Here is a 17969-nt window from a genome sequence, read left to right as displayed (position 1 = left end):
TAATATTTTCCATTTCCAAAATGGAGGCTTTAGTGTCAATAATGTCTTGTTGCAGTGGAAGAGCTCACACTGCTACTCTTTTTTTTCAATGCTTATCCTTAAGAGAACCTCCCAAGCTCCAATATGGGCCTATTGGAGTGCCAACATTATAAATTCTATTGATCTCGCTTGTGGAATCTAGGCTTTAAAACAGCTATCCTAGATGAGCTTTTAGATTTCACTTGCTTTTCTCACTTGTTCTTTAAAGTTTATAGTTGAGAGTTTTGTTTCCAGGTTTTGACAAAATCATCAAAAACAATTGCAAGTATATGTAATGAATCTGAAAAGCTGGCTGGTATTTATGTGTGCTCCCTTTTTTCTCTTTTGAATCCAGTGATGCTCATGAGGACAATTTTGTAGTGTCTTGAATACCTTTGCACCTTTCTCATTGTTGGAGGTGTTTCCATTTTTGCATTATTCAAGGTTGTGTGATTTTTTGATTTTTGATATTTTTCTTCTTTTTATGCAGGGTAGTGTAAAAGGAAGTAAAGTAGCGTGTGCTCCCCTTGGATATGGGCTATACCTATTAAATCTTGCATTCAATGGTTCCACAAATGCAATTCAAGACTCTATTACAATGAGGTGAGGAGAAATGCAAGTAACTGAGGCTTGACAACGAAAGTTTCATTGTTTGCTACTCCAGGTATCTGAAAACAAGCGCTTGGAATATAATGATGGGAATGAACTTTTGGGGTTCCATTTATGATGTTATATGGGACTCTACATGTTTGGATGGTGGATAGTTTTGGCTTGGATGGTTTAGGCTTGGTGAGCAAGGTATGTCAAGGTATAAAAGGAGGGAGAAATACAGAAGGTAGGATTTGGGTGGATATCAGTGGTATTGAAGCACCATTACTGATCATACCAGGTAAAGGTTTGGCATCATGGTGATCCTAAAAAGGATTTTGGTTCTAAGAGTCTTAGCAACTGTCATTTTCAGCCAATTAATCAGACAAATTGGCAATGTGACCGGCTTAGAATCCTGCCAAACTGTTAGAATTGTTAATTTAGCTCTAGAAGATTAACTTACAAATAATTGTTATATTTATTAAGAAAATACTAAAATTTGATTCATGGTTGAGTTTGATGACCATTAAGACACTTAATTTATCATCCTTCAAAAGGTGTAATTTCAAGTGCTAGTCAGTAGATGAAGGATGATTTATAGGTTTCTTGTAATATCAAAGATAACAATGAACCTCAACTTGGAAGCCCAATTTGTTTTGGAACGTAATTTTTTGGACATAATAAAAATCAATTCACATACTATTGTTGATAGCGAAGCAAGTAGGAGCAAGCTCATCATCCAGGGAATGCATTATCTAACATATTTATCTAATATATATCTAATATTTTAAACATTTTACCATACATTTGGGGGTGGGCATATCCTTGGCCATCAACTGGAACGCTAGAATCCCCCCTCTCACACACCATTGTCAAGTCATACCTCCCACAGTGTTCCACCTTGCTCTGCAACCAGGTGGCGAGCAATATCAACATTGCTGCTCTCCAGGCTCGCGGTCCCTCAAAACGATCTTACACCATCGCATATCCGTTCACTCACTGTGCCTCCAACATTATCCAGCATGAAGATCGGGGTATGATCTACAGCTTCAGCACTGCTTTCAAAGCCCTTGGGAGACACATTCCTGAAAAGAACAAGGCTCCGCTCATTGAATTGGACATAATCTGCCTCTGGTGAGGGATTCTAATAGTAAGTTAGAAATTCTTCTTTTTGGTTAGTGCCACTTATTTAATATAATTACACTTTCGACTAAAACATGAAATGCGCGTATGCTCGCGATCACTCGTCGGCCGCAATGCGCGAGGCGAGCAGCAGCGATGGCGCGTGAGTGGGATCCAGGTCCATGACCCGGCCATAGATCCTGGCTCCCCGGGCGGCATCCCCGTGGATCCGGCAGGCTCCCAGCAGCGTTGCCCACGCGATGGCGTCTGGGAGGAAGGGCATGGTGGCGACGAGCTCCTCGGCCTCGTCCAACCGCCGGGCGCGGCCGAGCAGGTCAGCCACGCAGCAGTAGTGGTCCAGTGTGGGATGGATTCCAAAGTCGGGCTCGATTGAGAGGAAGAAAGCGCAGCATTCCTCCGCCAAGCCGCAATGGGCGAAGCCATTGAGGATGGCGAGGAGGGTCACCTCATTTGGGCTGCTGGAGCCATCTAGGCACATCAGTCGCAGGAGCTCTAGCGCCGGATCGATCTGGGCATTGTGAGCGTGGGCCTGGATGATCGCCGTCCACGACACAAAGTCCCACGCTTCCATGGAATCGAACACTCTCCTGGATTTATCTAGCTCTCCACGCTGGGCGTACCCCGCGATCATGAGGCTCGACGCAAAGAGGTCCTGTTCCTTGTTCGGGATTTCGCGATAGAGAAGCTCTGCTTGGTCGAAGGAGCTGTGATCACCTTCCAGGACAAGCGCTTGGAGCATCGTGCTTAAGGCCACTGGAGTGTGTTTTGGCGATCGATCAAACACCGCCTTCGTGTCTGTGAGTTTGTGATGGCGGAGGCTGGCTGCCAGGATGTTGTTCCAGGAGATTGAGTTCTTCCTTGGCATAGAATCGAAGAACTCCTTGGCTTGTTTGGCATTTTCAATGCATATCATGTGGAGATACCCATTGAGAGACACCAAATTCCAATGCGGCATCTTCTTGTAACATTCGTCGCACCTCTCAAACATTTCCATGTCGTTGTAGGCCACCGCGAGAGCGTTCCATGCAACCACGTCCTTCTTTGGCATCTCGGTGAAAATTCTCTCGGCATCTGCAAGATGCCCACAACGGGCATATGCTGTCATGATGCTAGTCCAAGATGCCACGTCCTTTATTCTCATTCCATCAAACGTTTTCTTTGACTCCCCGAGATTCCCGGATTGCGAATAACAAGCAAGCATTGAGTTCCACGACACGAGGCTGTGCTGTGGCATTCGACCAAACAGGAACTTTGCATCGTTCGTATGCCCGAGCTGGGCATACCCGCTGACGAGCAATTGCCAAGTGACTCCATTTCTCTGGATCATCGCATCGAATATTTCTCGAGCTCTTGGAACGTCGCCGGCATCAGCGAGTGCTTGGATGATCACGGTCCATGATACTATGTCTGGTACTGGCATTGCATGGATCATCTTCCACGCCTCTTCAATTTGACCATCCTCCGCGAGTCCCCACATCAGTGAGTTCCACGACACAGCGTCCCACATCGGCATGGCAGAAAATATTTTCTGTGCTAGTAGCAATTGCCCTCTATGGGCATATGCAGAAACAAGTGTTGTCCAGGACAAAGCATCTCGTTGGCTCATTTTCATGAAATATAATGTACCTAGTTCAAGATCCGAGTTGTGAGAGCAGGCAGCGATTATGATATTCCACGAGAAGACATTTGGATTGGAAATGGCTTGGAAGACGCTTACAGCGGAATCCAGGCACCCGCATTTGCCATACATGTCTATGAGCAAATTTGCAAGGAATCTGTCGTTGCGGAGGTAGGATTGACGGATAGAACTGTGGATCTGCTTCCCTCGGACGAGATCCTCGAGCTTGGCACAGGATCTGAGCTGCTCGGCAAAGATCGCAGCCGAGATCATGAAGGAAAAGTCACTTGAATCAAACAATAACAACAGCCATGTTGTCTCTAGAAGAAGAATGCTTGCTATCAGAAACAACGCAGCTCTCAGGCAGATCCCTACAGAATACAGATACCAGATAACTCCTTGTCCGCCAGAAAGTCCACCACTTCATCACTCGACCGGCATCACTCGCCAAGGAACTCATCGTTCTCCCTCGGTCTTGAAGCCAAAATCCCGAAAGGCCCTGAACACTCAACTTCCAGTCACCAACCACATACCCCCCAGCTCTCATTCCCTGGGACCTCTCATCACCCACGTAGTTCCAGAGCTCTTCCTTGCCTGCTAAGCACCACCATCTTTCTGGACCAAGCAATCTCATAGTTGATTAGGAGCACTTTATTAAAATTCAATCATATGAACCTTACTTTCTTAAAATTTAAAAGTTAGTTTTAAATTTTTACTTCAATTTGTGATTAAGTTTATATAATTATTTTGTCTTTTTTTAAGTGGTACTCATTTGATATGCACTGTGCCTTACAAAATTGTTGAAAGCTTCTAGGCGAGTGGGCATTAGACATCTCATTACGCTGGTGTCAGCTCTTCCTCATCTTGATAATCTCTTCTTCAGAACGCAATGATATGCGTTGCGTCTTTTTGGATAAAATATCATGTAGCCCAGTTCAAGATTAGAGTTGCAGCGATTATGATGTTCAGGTGATGAGACCTTGAAGGAAAAGTCGATCTCTGGATCATGTATTAACTCACTTGAATCGAACAATCACAACAGTCATGTTGTCTCTAGAAGAAGAATGCTTGCTATCAGAAACCAGGCAGCTCTCAGCTAGATCCCTACACATACCAGACAAACTCGCCACTCCATTCCTCAGCCTGTCCGCCACAAAGTTCACCACTTCATCACTGGACCTTGAACCCCAAATGCCATCGCTCGCCACCACGAGGAACTCGTCATTCTCCCCAATCTCCTCCTCCCTTACCTCAGGCTTCGCAATCACCACTTGCTCGTCTTGTCGCAAGCCAGCGTTGGTCTTGAAGCCAAAATCCCCAATGGCCCTGGACACTCCCAGTTCCAAACTCCCGTGGTAGACACGGTCACCATGCACATAACCCCCAGCTCTCATCACCCGGGATCTCTCATCACCCACATCCCCGTGATGATCCGTGGATAGCTCCAGAGCTCGTCCTTGCCTGCTAAGCACACACCGGCAATCTCCCGCGTTTGCCACCACCATCTTCCCGTCGGTAATGACCACCACCAAAGCCGTGCTTCCCTCGTGCTTCAAACTCTCGTCTTGTCCAACTTTTTCGTCTATCGCCATGAAGGTTTGGACCAAGGAATCTGATAGTGGGAGTCCTCCAGCTCGAGCTTGCAAGAGCTCGGCGTGCAAGCGCGATGCGCAGAGACTGGAAACTTTGCTGCCCTTGTGGCCGTCGTAGACCCCCACGATGAGATCCTTGTTGTCCACGCAGATTGCATACCTGTCTTCCATGTAATCTGGCCAGCCCTGGATCGAGCACGCACCCCAGCGCAAATCATCCAAGCTTCCATCCGTGGTGCGTCCTTCGGTGTTGGCTCGCATCTCCATGCAGGCCGTTTCACTCGCATCCATGTCGCCATAGCCAAGCATGATCACCGTGCTCGCCATGTCCTTAAAATTAGGGCTCTTGCATATACTTTTATGAAAGACCTTTTATAAAGGGCAGTGAGTTTGTAGCGAAAAGATTGGAGAGCAGTACGTGAATGGGACTGTCCTCGCGATGATCCATTTCCATCGCCGCCCATCTCGCAGCTCGCAGCCCTCGATCCACGTCGCCATGGATCGAGCATGCCCCAAGGAGCGCCGTCCAGGACAGGAGGTCCGGCTGGAATGGCATGGAGTGGACGACCGATTCGGCCCTCTCCAGCTCGCCAGCTCGTCCAAGAACACCGATCAGGCAGTGGTAGTGCTCGATCCGCGGGCGCATTCGCCAGTCCCGGATCATCAGCTCAAAGTAGCTCCACCCTTTCTCCAGCAGCCCCGAGTGGCCGCACGCCCCCAGCACGCTCGCGAAGCTCACGTCGTCGGCCTTGAATCCATCCAGGACCATGGCGTGGAAGAGCAGCATCGATTCCTCGAGCTGCCCGCGCTGGGCGAGCGCTGCAATCATTGCGTTCCAGGAGCTCACCTCGCGCGCAGGCATGGCGCGGAAGAGCTGGTCTGCGTCGCGCAATCGCCCCGCCTGCGCGTAGCCCGTGATCATCGTGTTCCACGAGACCACGTCCTGCTCGGGCGATCGATCAAAGATCTCTCTCGCCGCGGCCAGATCTCGCTCCTGGGCATGCCCGGTGATGATCGCGTTCCATGCCACAGCATCTCGCGATGGCATCCGATTAAACGCTTCCACTGCAGCTGCCAGATGTCCCGCAGTCACGCAAGCTCCGATCAAAACATTCCAGGAAATGAGCGTGCGGCCAACCATTCTTGCAAAGATTGTTCTTGCTGCGAAGAGATCCCCCGACTGCGCAGATCCGGCGATCATTGCGTTCCACGACACAGAATCCCACTGAGAGCATCGTCTCCAAAACTCCCGAGCAATGTCCATTTCCCCTTCTTGGGCAAATGCCGCTACCATAGCTGCCCAAGTTATCGAATCCCTCTCCGGCATCGACTGAAAGATCGAGATGGCTGTCGCAAGATCGCCGACGTTTGTGTAAGAGAACGTAATTGCGTTCCACGCTACGGCATTGTGTGCAGGCATTCGATCAAACAGCTCCTTAGATTGATTCAATTCCCCGCTCTGGGCATATGCACCAATCATAGAAATCCAAGCGATTTCGTCGCGCTCTGCCATCGCCTCAAACACTGTTTTAGATTCTTCAACCATTCCTGCCTGATTGTATGCGGCCATCATCGCAGTCCACGAGACAGCATCCCAGTGAGGCATTGCATCAAAGATTACTTTTGCCGCAAAAGGATGCCTCCCTTGGGCATTTGCTGTAAGAAGCACTGTCCAAGACACAGCGTTTCGTACGGGCATATTCTCAAAACACTTGCGAGCATCTTTCAAGTGTCCTGAAAGTGCAAACGCGCTGACCATGGTCGTCCAGGTGAAAACATCTTTCTCAGTAGCGAGGGAGAAGACTCTTCTAGCCTCTGCCAGATACCCATTCTGGGCAAATGCATTAAGGATGTAATTCCAGGAGAAGATGTTGGGGGTTTCGATGGCTTGGAAGACGCGATAGGCTTCGCCGACGCTGCCGCACTCGGCATACATGGTGATGAGGAGATTGGCAAGGTAGCGGCTGCGCCCGCGATCGCTGTTGCAGATGCGGGTGTGGATCTCTCTGCCAAGCTGCAAATCTTTGGATTTGGCGCATGATCGGAGCAGCTGGGCGCATGATATCTCCTCCAGTCGAGCACTGTGAGCTCTTTCCTCGGCGCTCAAGAGCCCTAGAACAGAGCTTCGCATAAATTTGAATTTGGCGCCACATTGACGCTCCAAAGCTAAGAAGTATGTTTGGCTTATGCTCCTCAAGCATTTCCGCCAAGACGGTCTCTGCTGTGTTGCTCGCAGGGGGATGCTAGGGCACTCTTAGATTCCATGCCGTCGCCCAATGCTGTGCTGCCGGATGTGTACGCCCAAGCCAACAAGGTTGGCACTGTTGAGGGATAATTTTCATAAATCCAAAAATATTCTTTGTCATAATATAGAAATTCATCAGACTTTTTAAACAATTTTGTGTTGGCACGCTAACGATAAACAATAGTTTTTGATTTTGGACAAAGTGTTTTTCGGAGCTTTCAAATGCTCTGGAACCATCTGGAGCGTTTTTCAACCCTGAGGAAACACTCCAACAAAACTTGGCAAGCACGGGGCAGAAATCAGGAAAGTTTCGGCATGACAAGATTTAAAATATGTAACATGTATAGACTAAATCACCCAAACAACGCCATCCACAGCATCGCCGCCTCGCGCCACCACCGCCTGGCTCAAGAACAACGTCCTCGACTATTGTTACTACTTCTCTCATGTGCATGTGTTCTTTCACAAAGGAACGAAAGATATACTAAAAACAATAGTTTCGAATGCCCAATTAGGTGGATGATCCATAGTCCTCCGGATCTAGCTTGCAAGAGCTCGGCGTGCAAGCGCGATGCGCAGAGGCTGGAAACTTGGCTGCCGTCGCAGACCACGACGAAATCCAGGTAGATCGCATACCTTTGGCTAGCCTGGATTACGCACCCGCCCTAGTAGTCCACGATCCACGTCGAACATGCTGATCGGCCCATCCAATCGAGCACTGTCGGCCGCCCTCAAGAGCCCTAGAACGGAGATTCGCATAAATTTGAAATTTGGCGCCACATAATGCTTACATGCTGCTTAAGCATTTCCTGCGAGAGGAGCATCCACGGATCGATGTCTCCTCCCTCGCCCAGCTGCTGCGGTCGTGCTTGGATCTCCGGCACGCTCACCGCCTCCACGACGCCACAGGCAATCTCCTTGCTAGCGGTGATGGCGGCAGCCGCAGAAGCACCGCTACTTTCCTGTGGAATCTGGTGGTGGAGATGTATGGGCGGTGCGGGAGCGCTGGCGACGCGCGGCGCGTCTTCGATGGCATCGCCCGCCCCGACGCCTTCTCGCACAACATGATGATGCACGCATATGCCCGCAACGGGCATCTCTGCGAGGCTAAGCAGCTCTTCGATGGGATCGGCCGATCGGACGTTTACTCGTGGACGAATCTCCTCAAAGGCTACGCGGATCTTGGCCAGGCCGGGGAGGCAAAAGCGCTGTTCGATCGGATGCCGCAGTGGGATGCTCTTGTGTGGACTTGCATCATTGCAGCAAATGCCAGAAAAGGGCATCTTGAGGAGGCGCTGGAACTCTTTGCAGCAATGCCTCCTGGGAGGAATGTGGTCTCCTGGACGGTGGCTCTCGCCGCGATCGCGGAATTTGGAAGCGCCCACCAGGCGATGGAGATGCTGGGCAAGATCCCGCAATCCAGCTCCGTGACCATGGGCGCGGCGATCCAGGCGTTTGCGCGCAGGGGAATGGTGCGCGAGGCGAGGGCGCTCTTCGACTCCATTCCATCGCGCAACGTGGTCCACTGCACGGCGATGATCCAGGCGTACGCCGCCAGAGGGCTCGTGGAGGAGGCCAGCGCCATCTTCGCGAAGATCCCCAGCGTGGATTCCCAGTGCTGCAATGCGATGCTGAGCGCGCTGGCCCAGAACGGACGCCTGGAGGAGGCCGCGAGCTTGTTCCAAATGCTGGAGGAGAGAGGCGTGGTGTCCTGGAACGCGATTCTCCAGGGATATGCGCAGAACGGGCACTCTCTCGAAGCAAAGAGGACTTTCGATGAGATGCCCGAGCGTGATGCGATATCTTGGAACTCGCTGCTGTCCGGGTTGGCTGCTGGCCAGCTCCAAGATGATATGGAGAAAGCTTTCGATCTAATGCCTCTCCACGACGCTCTATCATCGACCACGATTATCACTGCGCTTGCTCAAGCAGGAGAGGTTGAGAGATCCAAGGCCATGTTTGATTCCATGCCGGTGAGAGATATGGTGGCCTGGAATGCGATGCTTGGAGTTTACTCGAGCAATGGCCTGGTGGAAAAGTCCGAGAGCGTCTTAAACAAAATGCCCGAGCAAAGTGTTGTGGCCTTGAACGCGGTGGTCGCAGCACACGCTCATGCCGGGGACTTGGACAAGGCGAGAGAGATCTTCGACACGATCCAGCACAAAAATCTGGTGGTGTGGAATGGAATCCTTGCTGCTTACGTGAACAACGGGAGGCTGGCTCAAGCAAGGGAGATTTTTGGAAAGATCCCGGAGCCGGATGTGTTCTCGTGGAACATCATGCTGTCGGCTTTTGCCGTGGACAAGGATCACTACAGCGTTGTTCTTGACTGGTTTTGGAAGATGGTACTCTGTGGAGTGAGACCAGATGGGATAAGTTTCACTGCGGTTCTCACTTCGTGCTGCCATTCCGGACTCCTGGAGCGAGCTCGCGAGAACTTTGTGTCGATGCAAGGGGACTTTGGGGTGGCACCCGAGGTTGATCACTATCACTGCTTTCTTGACATGTTGGGAAGAGCCGGACGATTGATGGAGACCGAGAGCTTGCTGGAAACGATGCCGTTTTTGCCGGACGTTGTGGCCTGGACTTCCTTGGCCGGGTCTTGTAGAACTCACGGGGAGGACAAACTTGGTGCCTTGGCTGCGGAGAATGCGTTTGGGGTTGATCCAGGGAGTGTCGGGCCTTACATGCTCTTGGCAAACATCTTTGCGGAGGAGAAGCAAACATGAGACAACTCAAGGTAAGTTGTTTTTTTTTCTCTGGCTAGAGTTTGCTAAGCATTAAGCTACTGAGGAACTCTTTTGCGCAGAGAGAAAGCTAAGAAAACTCCTCGAGGATAAGCTCAAAGGTACGCTTCGTTTCTTTGTGTTTCTCTATCCTCACTTTTGCTTCACAACATAATCAGGGACAGTTTGGACTGTTTCCGGGACCTCCATAGTAGAAGAAGCTCCCCCACATCTTGTCGATCCCCTGGATGATATTATAGCAGTTTGGATGCGCCGCGTAAGTCTGGAGGTTGCTGGGGAGCTGCAGCGAGTTGCGCTCGTTGACAACTCGCAGGTCTCGAAAGTAGCTCGCTCGAGAAAACCCGGCGTCGGCATACATGCCACTTCCCATCTTCGTGGAGGTGTGCTTGCCTTGCGGACGAGTGTTGACGACTTCGCCGCCCCACTCGACGACGCTGGCGGACGAAGCGAGCTCCGTGAACAGGAATGCTGGCCAGTAGCCAACGATCCGGTCACCGTATTCCAGCCACCAGTTACCTTCTTGAGGATCCTGGACAGGAAAAGTTAGAGCGAGCAAAGGATCACCAAGGCTCAAACTTTGGAAGAACAGCTCAAGCTCTTGGATGGACAGTTTCAAAGAGTTACCTTCCAGATGAGAATGCTGATATCGTACTGCGTGCCATCCGAGGAAGACGAGGGAGCAATGGCACCACCGATCAGGATCTCGGTGCTGGTCTGGACGAAGCCCGAGCAGAGAAGGTTGTAGCAGCCAGTGGCTTGGTACGAATCACTCTGTTTGAAAATGGCAGTTTGAGCTTGTCAAGGTGGGAAGTTCCTCGGAGAGCTTACCGTCCAGTAGATGAAGAGCCGGGGATATTGGTCGCCATACATGCCTGGAAACACCTGTGAGCGTCAATTACATCACGAAGAGTTCCGGGAAGTCATGTTTAAGCAGCACCAAAAACAAATATCTTACTTGCCATCCGGCCTCGATGCTGTTGCCAATGGATCCGCTGAGGATCCACACTTGTGAGAGGCTAAACTCGGAGTTTCCTTCCACGGCCGGGTTCCAGACGTTGATGCTTGCTCGTGCTCCGTAGTACTCACCGCCTTGGACGTAAGCTATGGCATGCTGCAAGACAAAGATATCCAGCTTTGAGAAAGAGTTTGAAGAAGAGATGGATCTGAGAAGAAGCTAGAGAGAACGAAGGTTGCAAGGAGGCAGGCAGCTATAGAAGATTTAAGAGCTACACTAAGATTTAACGAGAAGAGAAGAGAAGAGACGATGATCCAGGTTACCTCGTGACTCATGGATACGCCGTTTGCTCCCGGAGGTATGAAGCTCGAGTTGAACTTCCGGTGGTGGGCGCTGCGGTGAGATTTTCTGCCATACTTTCGAGCGGAGCCGCCGAAGCGAAGGATGTCTTTGGTGGTCGTTCTTCTCTGCGGGATGGTGCCGCTGGGGCATCTGCCGTGCTGCTGCCATAGCTGGAAGCTTCGCTGCTCCAAGGATTGCAGCCGGTGTTGGTGGCTCACTGGTCTCGACTCTGGAGCTACCTGGAGAGTGATAAACCATCAAACGTTTTCATCTCGGTAAGAGTGAAGGATAAGAGAAGGCATGCCTTGGCTGTGGATCCTCGGAGTCCGGGATGATCGAAAGCGGGTTGATGCTGGATGAGTATACAGTCGATGATATCCCCGTCGGGAGACTACACATTACAAAAGCAAAGTTTGAGAGGAACCAACCCAAGAAAAGCTCCGAAAGTATGTGAAAGTTCTACCTCGATCGTCTTCACGGGTGGCCTGTTTATCCGCTTCAAATGCTGCTCGATCTCCTCCAGGACGCTGGTGGACGAGGCTACCTGGGATCCTCCGAGCAGCAGCAGCAGCAAAAGCAGCTTCCAGAGCAAAATCATTGTGACCATCTTCGTCTTCGTCTTGATCTTCTTGTTCTTGGTGGTGGTGCTGTTCCTCCTCCTCCTCCGAGTTCCCGGAGCTTCATAATTGGCTACATTCTCCCAAAATCTGGACAGTATGATGAGGGAAAGGTGGATTCCAAATCCCAGCCTGTGGATTAGCAAGCTCAGCGGTAGCACAACTCAAAGCTGCAAGGACTACGACATGAGAGTGAGTGTCTTCTTCTTTTTTCCCACTAGCTCTTAGTTTATGGCTTTGTTTTTGTGCTCTCCTCTTTTGGTGGATAGTGCCAGGATGCCCATCCATTTCATGGAACAGGAATCACTTGTCACTAGCGAACATTTATAAACAAACGCCCTGCAGAGCTTCACGTCTCTCTCTGTGCAAGACCAGGTATAAGTTTTTGATTGATCACACTGATATCTTGAAGCTTTTCTTTACGTTTACACTGTGATATCTTCAAGCTTTTCTTATTCTTTGGGTCTTGGCTGGCCAGCATTTCGCTTCTCAAGCTTCCAGATTTCACGAGAAACAAGGCTTTTTTTCTTTTTCTCCTAGAATACATCTCAACTCTTTCTTTTCACCAGGTACAAGAGTGCCTGCTGCTCCACGGACCGAGAAACAGGACTCCGTGGCTCGCGTCCCTCCCAGTGCTTCCAAATCTGCGAAGATATCTTTTCAGAAGAACAGTGTGCGCTGCTGCGCCAAACTTTTTCCCGAAAGCAACTGTGCTGCTTCTTCTTTCACGTGACGAGCAGTAAACTTATATGGAGGCACCCGCTTGTCTCCGCTCGGCCAGATCTTCCAAAGTAAAACTTGTCGCCTTCTGCATCTTTACTTTGAATCCGATCTGTTAGAACGCGGCAGTGGCAGTAACTCGGCTTCTCGGGAAACCAAAGTTCTGTGAAAGATACATTTATAAAGGAGCGAGAAAGAACCTGTTTGGTGCTGTGCTGTTTTTGCTCGAACTGTTAGAACCGAAGATTTGAGAAGAAAGAACTTAAGCCGGAAAAAAAGGTGGAGTTCTCACGGCCAGACTGTCGATTCTCTGTAGTGATGTACACCGTGCTCGCTCGCGGACCCAGGAGGCAGTGTAAGGAATCTCTCAGACTTGTTAAAAAACTTGAGAGGCTCCGGAGCACTGTGCCGGCCAAACGACGCTGAGACCTGCCTCAACAAGGCCGAGGAAGCCGAGAAATTCCCACCCTGTCCTTGTTGCTGCTGATGGTTTCGTAAGCTCTTTTGTTGTTGGTCGTCAAAGTCCGAGGAGCTTCTGTATGATAGGAAATCCCACTCACGCTGGCGAGAAGTAGAAGCGGCAGTAACTTTGGCCTTGGCCTCTGGCGAGGAGACACCGTTTGAAGCCCCACTCGTCTCGCCTTCTTCCACGTCCATGTCGCTACAAACCAGCTTCAAAGCCTGGACAACTTCTCCCATGAAAGGCCTCTGCGACACCTCCGGTCGCACACACATGGATGCGATGGCTGCCACTCTCGCCAGGTTCTCCGGTGCCACGCTGCTTCTCAAGTCGGGATCAGCCAGAAAATCCAATCCCTCTAGACTTGTGAGGAGCGGACGAGCCCAAGTCACTAAGTTTTCCTGTCCCTGTGCCCGTGACATATCAACTGGTTTTCTACCCGAGAGCAACTCGAGGAGTACCACGCCGTAGCTGTAAACGTCGCTCTTAACAAGAAGGTGACCGGTCATGGCGTACTCGGGTGCCACATAACTGGAGAGAAAAGAACACATGAGATAAGACAAAAAAAAAGATGGAGAAAACGTACCCGAAAGTTCCCATGACTCTCGTTGAAATATGTCCAGTTAGTTCTTCCGAGGCTGCTTTGGCGAGGCCAAAGTCGGAGACTTTAGGCGTGAAGTCGTCCTCCAAAAGGATGTTACTAGATTTGAAGTCTCGGTGAATGACTCGGGGATACGAGTCCTCGTGGAGATAGGCAAGGCCTCGAGCTGCTCCAAGAGCGATCTTGAGACGAGCTTCCCAACTTAGAGGAGCGATCTTCTTATCATCACCTGAAGAGCTCATTGCTTAGTGTCTAAAAACTTTGACAAGCGTACCATGCAAGTGAGAGTCGACGCTTCCATTTGGAATGAGCTCATAGACCAAGGAACGCATGTCATCGTCCGTGCAAATTCCCACAAGCTTGACGAGGTTCCGGTGGTGGAGACGGCTGAGCATCTCCACCTCTGCCGAAAACTCTCGATCTCCTTGTTTGTCTTCCCGAATTAGAACTTTGACAGCGATCTTAGTCCCATCTGTTAGAACTCCACTGTAAACTCTTCCAAAACCACCTTGGCCGATCACATTAGACGGGTTGAAGTTATTAGTCGCGGCAGTCATCTCGGCTAAGGTGAAAGTCCGCACGGAGCCGGACACATATGGTACAATGCTCGAGGACACCGACGTAGAATCGCGAGAACTGTTCGATAAAAGAGTCGCTGTTGCTGCACGAGAGAGTTTGAGTTTTTCGGACTAAACATGCCACTGCGAGATACTTACTTGATCGTTTGGTTGCACAAGACTCTAGTGCGGCTTCTGTGAGCTCCGACTGACCTTTGTACCGCCCGCGATGCCGGACGGTGATGAGCCAACCAACACCCAAGCAAAGTATTAGTAGGAACACGCAGCTCAACGTGATAATCGCAATGAATGCCGGATGAAGGTTGCGATTTCTTCTTGCGAAGATATCAACTCCAAGTGGTTGATCTGGGAACTTTCCATCACTCGGTGGAATTCTGTTAACATTTTGCGAAGCAAGTGGTAATCCTGCCAATAAAAAACATTCTTAAGAACTTTTAGAGCTGCCAAGAAAGGATTTACCTGGATATATCACGTACAACACTGTGTAATTGACAAAGTATACTTCGCTGATAGGCACGCGATGCCCCCAAAACATCTGAGAGATGTGATAGGCTGTCTGGTTTCTGAACGCGTTCCCGAGAGGTACGAGATTAACTTTGGTCTCCGTAAGGGAAAAATCCTCGCCGAAAGAGTTGGCAGCCGCTATTTGGACCTGCATCTGCTGCATGGAAATTCCAAACGCAATCTCCATAGCTAGCTCCGAGACAAGCGACAGGAAACTTGAGATGGGAATTTCGAGCGCAAGTCCCACTCTCATAGGAATGACGCACCCGCATTTTGTTCCAGGCAGAGTTGTCACGGACGGGTCCGAGCAAACTTTGTCGCAGCCTGCATAAAAAGAACGTGAAACACACACACGCAAAAGAAAGAAAAATATACCTGCGTTGGGAGGTGACGGAAAGACCATTGCTGGAGGCTGAGCTAACTGAGTTTTCGTTGGAGGAGCTACAATACCTGTAAGTTTTGTTCACTGATACGCATTCATAGAATCAAAATGGAGCACGATACCTGGCAGACGAGCAGGAGGTCCTGGTCGTGGCATAGGTGTTTGTGGAGCTGATGCTGGAGAAACTACAGGAACCTTGCGAGGTGCAGGAGGCTGTGGACGGTTTTGAACAGGCGATGGAGCTTTAGTGACAGGAGATGGAGCTTTAGTGACAGGAGATGGAGCTTTGGTAACAGGCGATGGAGCTTTAGTAACAGGCGATGGAGCTTTAATAGTGGGACGAGATGGAACTGGAGCCGGAGTGTTGCTGGCCACTGGAGAAACAGCGAGTGATGGAAGAGAAGCCGGGGCCGTTGCTTTTCTTGTGGGGCTTCTCGGTGGAGCACTACGAGGTGATAAAGGTAGTGTAGCGGAAGAGTTTTGAATCGGACTTGGCGAGAGTTTGGGTGGCGGAGACACCACCTCTGGAGGCAAGGAAGGCGGCTGGAGCGAACGCGGAGATGGTGGCGATGTAGGTGGCGAGCTTCTGAAAGGTGGAGGTGGAGGTGAGCGACGAGAGGATGGTGCTTGAGATGGTGAAGCAACCAAAGGTGGAGGAGACAGCGATGGTGGCGGCGAGGATATAGTCGTAGGCGGAGGACCGAGCGTTACAGAGGGTGGAGCATTGTCTTCGAGAGAAGGTGAAGAAACTGGCGGTTGTGACGTTAGAAAAGGTGGTGCAGCAGAAGGGACAGTACTCGGAGATGGTGGTGATGGAAGTGGTGATGAAAGTGGCGATGCTGGAGGTGACGAAATGTTGTGAGGGACTTCTGGAGCAGCAGAAGATAGTGGCGGCAATGATGGACGAATTGAAGCACTCGGAGGTGGTGGAACAAACGATGGAGGTGGCGTTGATAGTGGAGGAGGAAGAAGAGGAGGAGCTGATGGCAATGGGGGCGGAGGAGAAGGCAAAATTGTTGGAGGTGGAGCTGACAAGATCGGAGATGGAACTGTAGATGCTGGGGGTGGAGCTGATAAGATCGGTGGTAATACGAGAAAAGTAGGAGGAGGAGCCGATGGAAGCGGCGGTGATGCAATAGGAGGAGGAGGAGCGGACGATGGAGGCGGCGGTGATGCATTAGCAGGAAGTGGTGGTGACACCATAAAAGTTGGAGGAGCGATCAAAGGTGGTAGCGGCAATAGAGGAGACGAAGAACCCAGCGCCGGCGGTATCGAGATCGGAAGCGATGGAACTGAATTAGAATTGGAAAACAGAGGTGGTGTCTGGAGAACCGCTGGAACTGAAACGCCTGGCAATGGTGGAAGATTCACAGGAATCGAGGAAATCACAGGTGGAGTAACCAAGGATTGTGGAGGAGGTGATAATAGACTTTGGCTTGGAGGTGGTGGTAGAGTTTGCTGTGGACTTGGAGGTGGTGGTACAAGGTTGGGTGCTGGAGGAAGAATCGATGGCGATGGTGGAGAAGAATCTAGTAGTGGTGGTGGTGACGATGATGGTGTTTGCTTTAGTGGTGGTGATGTTGCTGGTCCCTCGATGGAAGAACTTGGAGAACTTACAGTGATCATGACCCGGGGATGCGAATTTAATAAGGCCTTGATTCCACCAACACGCTGCTGGATATGGTGCCAAATTAAAGCTTTGAATCCTTCGCTCTTGGCGTGCTCGCTTTTCTTATTACAAGTTGGGATAGCACCGACTAAAGCTCCTGCGAAAGACTTCCAACTTGCTGATTAAAATGCACAAGTTTTTGTTACCTTCGTCCCGGGTCGAAGTTGCCAGCAGCAGCAGGAGAAAGAACAGGAGATCGAGAAAACGAATTCTCCACCACATACTTGTCGAGAATTGGAAAGCATAAAATCCTGGTCATGCTCGGGATGGATTCCTTGTGACAACAGCGAATTCCATCCGGAAACGAACTCCAGCAAGAACAAACGGAAGGGGACAAACCAAACAGAGAATCAAAGATCCGGTCCGGAAGAAACTCCACGATCGAAAAACCATGAGAGGGAGAAGCAAAAAATCCTAGTCATACTTGTGAGGTACCACGAACTCCAGCAAGAACAAAAGGAAGATGACAAACCAAACGGAGAATCAAAGATCCGGTCTGGAAGAAACACCACGATCGAAAAACCATGAGCTGGCGAGGAAGAAAATTGAGAACATTGAGAGGGAGGGGAAGAAAGAAGCAAAGAGAGAAATCGTCCCAGCACCTACCAGGACACGAGTGTTTAGGTAGACAAACCCGGCGAGGCGATCGATCGATCGGTGGACTCAATTGGATCAATGCTCAATGCGCCCGGAAACCCTGGATTTGGATCGCCCAAGATGCTGGAGCGCAAGCAAGGCGACGACGCAATCGATAAAAGCGAGGGACTGTGATCTAGTAGCCCGCGAGAGACACGAAACCTACAAGCTATGCCCCTCTTCCTCCGCCTCCTCGCCTTGCCCCTCTCTTCCTCGCCACTCTCACAAGCCAGCATGCTTGCGGTCTCCCCGTCAAGCCCGGCCATGGAGGACAAAGGCGGAGCTACATCCATCATGGTCTCCCGCGATTGGGCCCCATGGCCAATACCGTAGTGTGGGCCGTACGCGCTCTCCTATATGGGTGGGAACCAGATGGGATATGCTTGGAGAGAGAGAGAGAGAGAGAGAAATCTTTTGATTGAGCGCTGTTTGTGCTTGGACACCTTGCGCTGCATCGTTGGATTATAGAAAAAATTTCAAAGCTATGCACGTTTGGATGGACAGCGCGTTAGCTCGAGCTTATGACCTTCATTCCATTCCACTCCCCCCTACAT

At 50.4% G+C, this 17969-nt stretch overlaps 6 protein-coding genes across 7 annotated transcripts; 1 reads left to right on the top strand and 5 right to left on the bottom strand.

Moving 5' to 3' along the window:
• Positions 1 to 1846: 1846 nt before the first annotated feature.
• LOC112348204 (pentatricopeptide repeat-containing protein At4g02750-like) lies at positions 1847 to 3262 on the bottom strand. Its single transcript, XM_024680337.1, has one exon. It carries the CDS (start codon positions 3260 to 3262, stop codon positions 1847 to 1849), a length of 1416 nt encoding a protein of 471 aa, XP_024536105.1.
• A 1085-nt stretch (positions 3263 to 4347) lies between these two features.
• LOC9629594 (probable protein phosphatase 2C 60) lies at positions 4348 to 5322 on the bottom strand. Its single transcript, XM_002975294.2, has one exon. It carries the CDS (start codon positions 5284 to 5286, stop codon positions 4384 to 4386), a length of 903 nt encoding a protein of 300 aa, XP_002975340.2. The 5' UTR covers positions 5287 to 5322; the 3' UTR covers positions 4348 to 4383.
• LOC112348203 (pentatricopeptide repeat-containing protein At4g02750-like) lies at positions 5318 to 7090 on the bottom strand. The gene has a single exon (XM_024680336.1). It carries the CDS (start codon positions 7088 to 7090, stop codon positions 5318 to 5320), a length of 1773 nt encoding a protein of 590 aa, XP_024536104.1.
• An 860-nt stretch (positions 7091 to 7950) lies between these two features.
• Positions 7951 to 10056, top strand: LOC112348222 (pentatricopeptide repeat-containing protein At4g02750-like). Its single transcript, XM_024680368.1, has 2 exons — positions 7951 to 9944; positions 10014 to 10056. The coding sequence occupies exon 1, from the start codon at positions 7996 to 7998 to the stop codon at positions 9931 to 9933; it is 1938 nt and encodes a 645-aa protein (XP_024536136.1). The 5' UTR covers positions 7951 to 7995; the 3' UTR covers positions 9934 to 9944; positions 10014 to 10056.
• LOC9629593 lies at positions 9936 to 12208 on the bottom strand. The gene is made up of 7 exons (XM_024680372.1): positions 11712 to 12208; positions 11553 to 11639; positions 11230 to 11487; positions 10907 to 11062; positions 10780 to 10833; positions 10576 to 10722; positions 9936 to 10480 (listed from the first exon to the last, which is right to left on the bottom strand). Exons 1-7 carry the CDS (start codon positions 11853 to 11855, stop codon positions 10106 to 10108), a joined length of 1221 nt encoding a protein of 406 aa, XP_024536140.1. The 5' UTR covers positions 11856 to 12208; the 3' UTR covers positions 9936 to 10105.
• Positions 12209 to 12301: 93 nt separating this feature from the next.
• On the bottom strand, positions 12302 to 17721 carry LOC9629592 (receptor-like serine/threonine-protein kinase ALE2). 2 transcript variants are annotated; one of them, XM_024680367.1, is made up of 9 exons: positions 17386 to 17721; positions 16926 to 17275; positions 15233 to 16876; positions 15104 to 15178; positions 14684 to 15052; positions 14363 to 14629; positions 13921 to 14307; positions 13632 to 13875; positions 12302 to 13576 (listed from the first exon to the last, which is right to left on the bottom strand). In XM_024680367.1, the coding sequence occupies exons 2-9, from the start codon at positions 16999 to 17001 to the stop codon at positions 12874 to 12876; spliced, it is 3765 nt and encodes a 1254-aa protein (XP_024536135.1). In that variant the 5' UTR covers positions 17002 to 17275; positions 17386 to 17721; the 3' UTR covers positions 12302 to 12873. The 2 variants fall into 2 exon arrangements, with proteins under 2 accessions (XP_024536135.1, XP_024536134.1); XM_024680366.1 differs by having other exon boundaries at positions 16926 to 17721.
• Positions 17722 to 17969: the final 248 nt, after the last annotated feature.

This window comes from Selaginella moellendorffii, unplaced genomic scaffold (assembly GCF_000143415.4).
Source record: "Selaginella moellendorffii unplaced genomic scaffold, v1.0 SELMOscaffold_27, whole genome shotgun sequence".
NCBI lineage: Eukaryota > Viridiplantae > Streptophyta > Lycopodiopsida > Selaginellales > Selaginellaceae > Selaginella > Selaginella moellendorffii.
Note: the sequence above shows the minus strand (reverse complement) of the source record. Positions and strands in the feature narration are given on the sequence as shown.

Excerpts from the sequence above, each read along its gene's own strand:
- LOC9629592 (XM_024680366.1), bottom strand. The coding sequence starts at position 17,001 with ATGTGGTGGAGAATTCGTTTTCTCGATCTCCTGTTCTTTCTCCTGCTG. Across the intron at positions 16,877-16,925 it reads AACTTCGACCCGGGACGAAG|GAGCTTTAGTCGGTGCTATC; the intron begins GTAACAAAAACT and ends AGTCTTTCGCAG. Across the intron at positions 14,630-14,683 it reads GTTGTACGTGATATATCCAG|GATTACCACTTGCTTCGCAA; the intron begins GTAAATCCTTTC and ends TTTTATTGGCAG.
- LOC112348203 (XM_024680336.1), bottom strand. The coding sequence starts at position 7,090 with ATGCGAAGCTCTGTTCTAGGGCTCTTGAGCGCCGAGGAAAGAGCTCAC.
- LOC9629594 (XM_002975294.2), bottom strand. The coding sequence starts at position 5,286 with ATGGCGAGCACGGTGATCATGCTTGGCTATGGCGACATGGATGCGAGT.
- LOC112348204 (XM_024680337.1), bottom strand. The coding sequence starts at position 3,262 with ATGCCGATGTGGGACGCTGTGTCGTGGAACTCACTGATGTGGGGACTC.
- LOC112348222 (XM_024680368.1), top strand. The coding sequence starts at position 7,996 with ATGCTGCTTAAGCATTTCCTGCGAGAGGAGCATCCACGGATCGATGTC.
- LOC9629593 (XM_024680372.1), bottom strand. The coding sequence starts at position 11,855 with ATGGTCACAATGATTTTGCTCTGGAAGCTGCTTTTGCTGCTGCTGCTG. Across the intron at positions 10,834-10,906 it reads GCATCGAGGCCGGATGGCAA|GTGTTTCCAGGCATGTATGG; the intron begins GTAAGATATTTG and ends TGACGCTCACAG. Across the intron at positions 10,481-10,575 it reads TCAGCATTCTCATCTGGAAG|GATCCTCAAGAAGGTAACTG; the intron begins GTAACTCTTTGA and ends TTTCCTGTCCAG.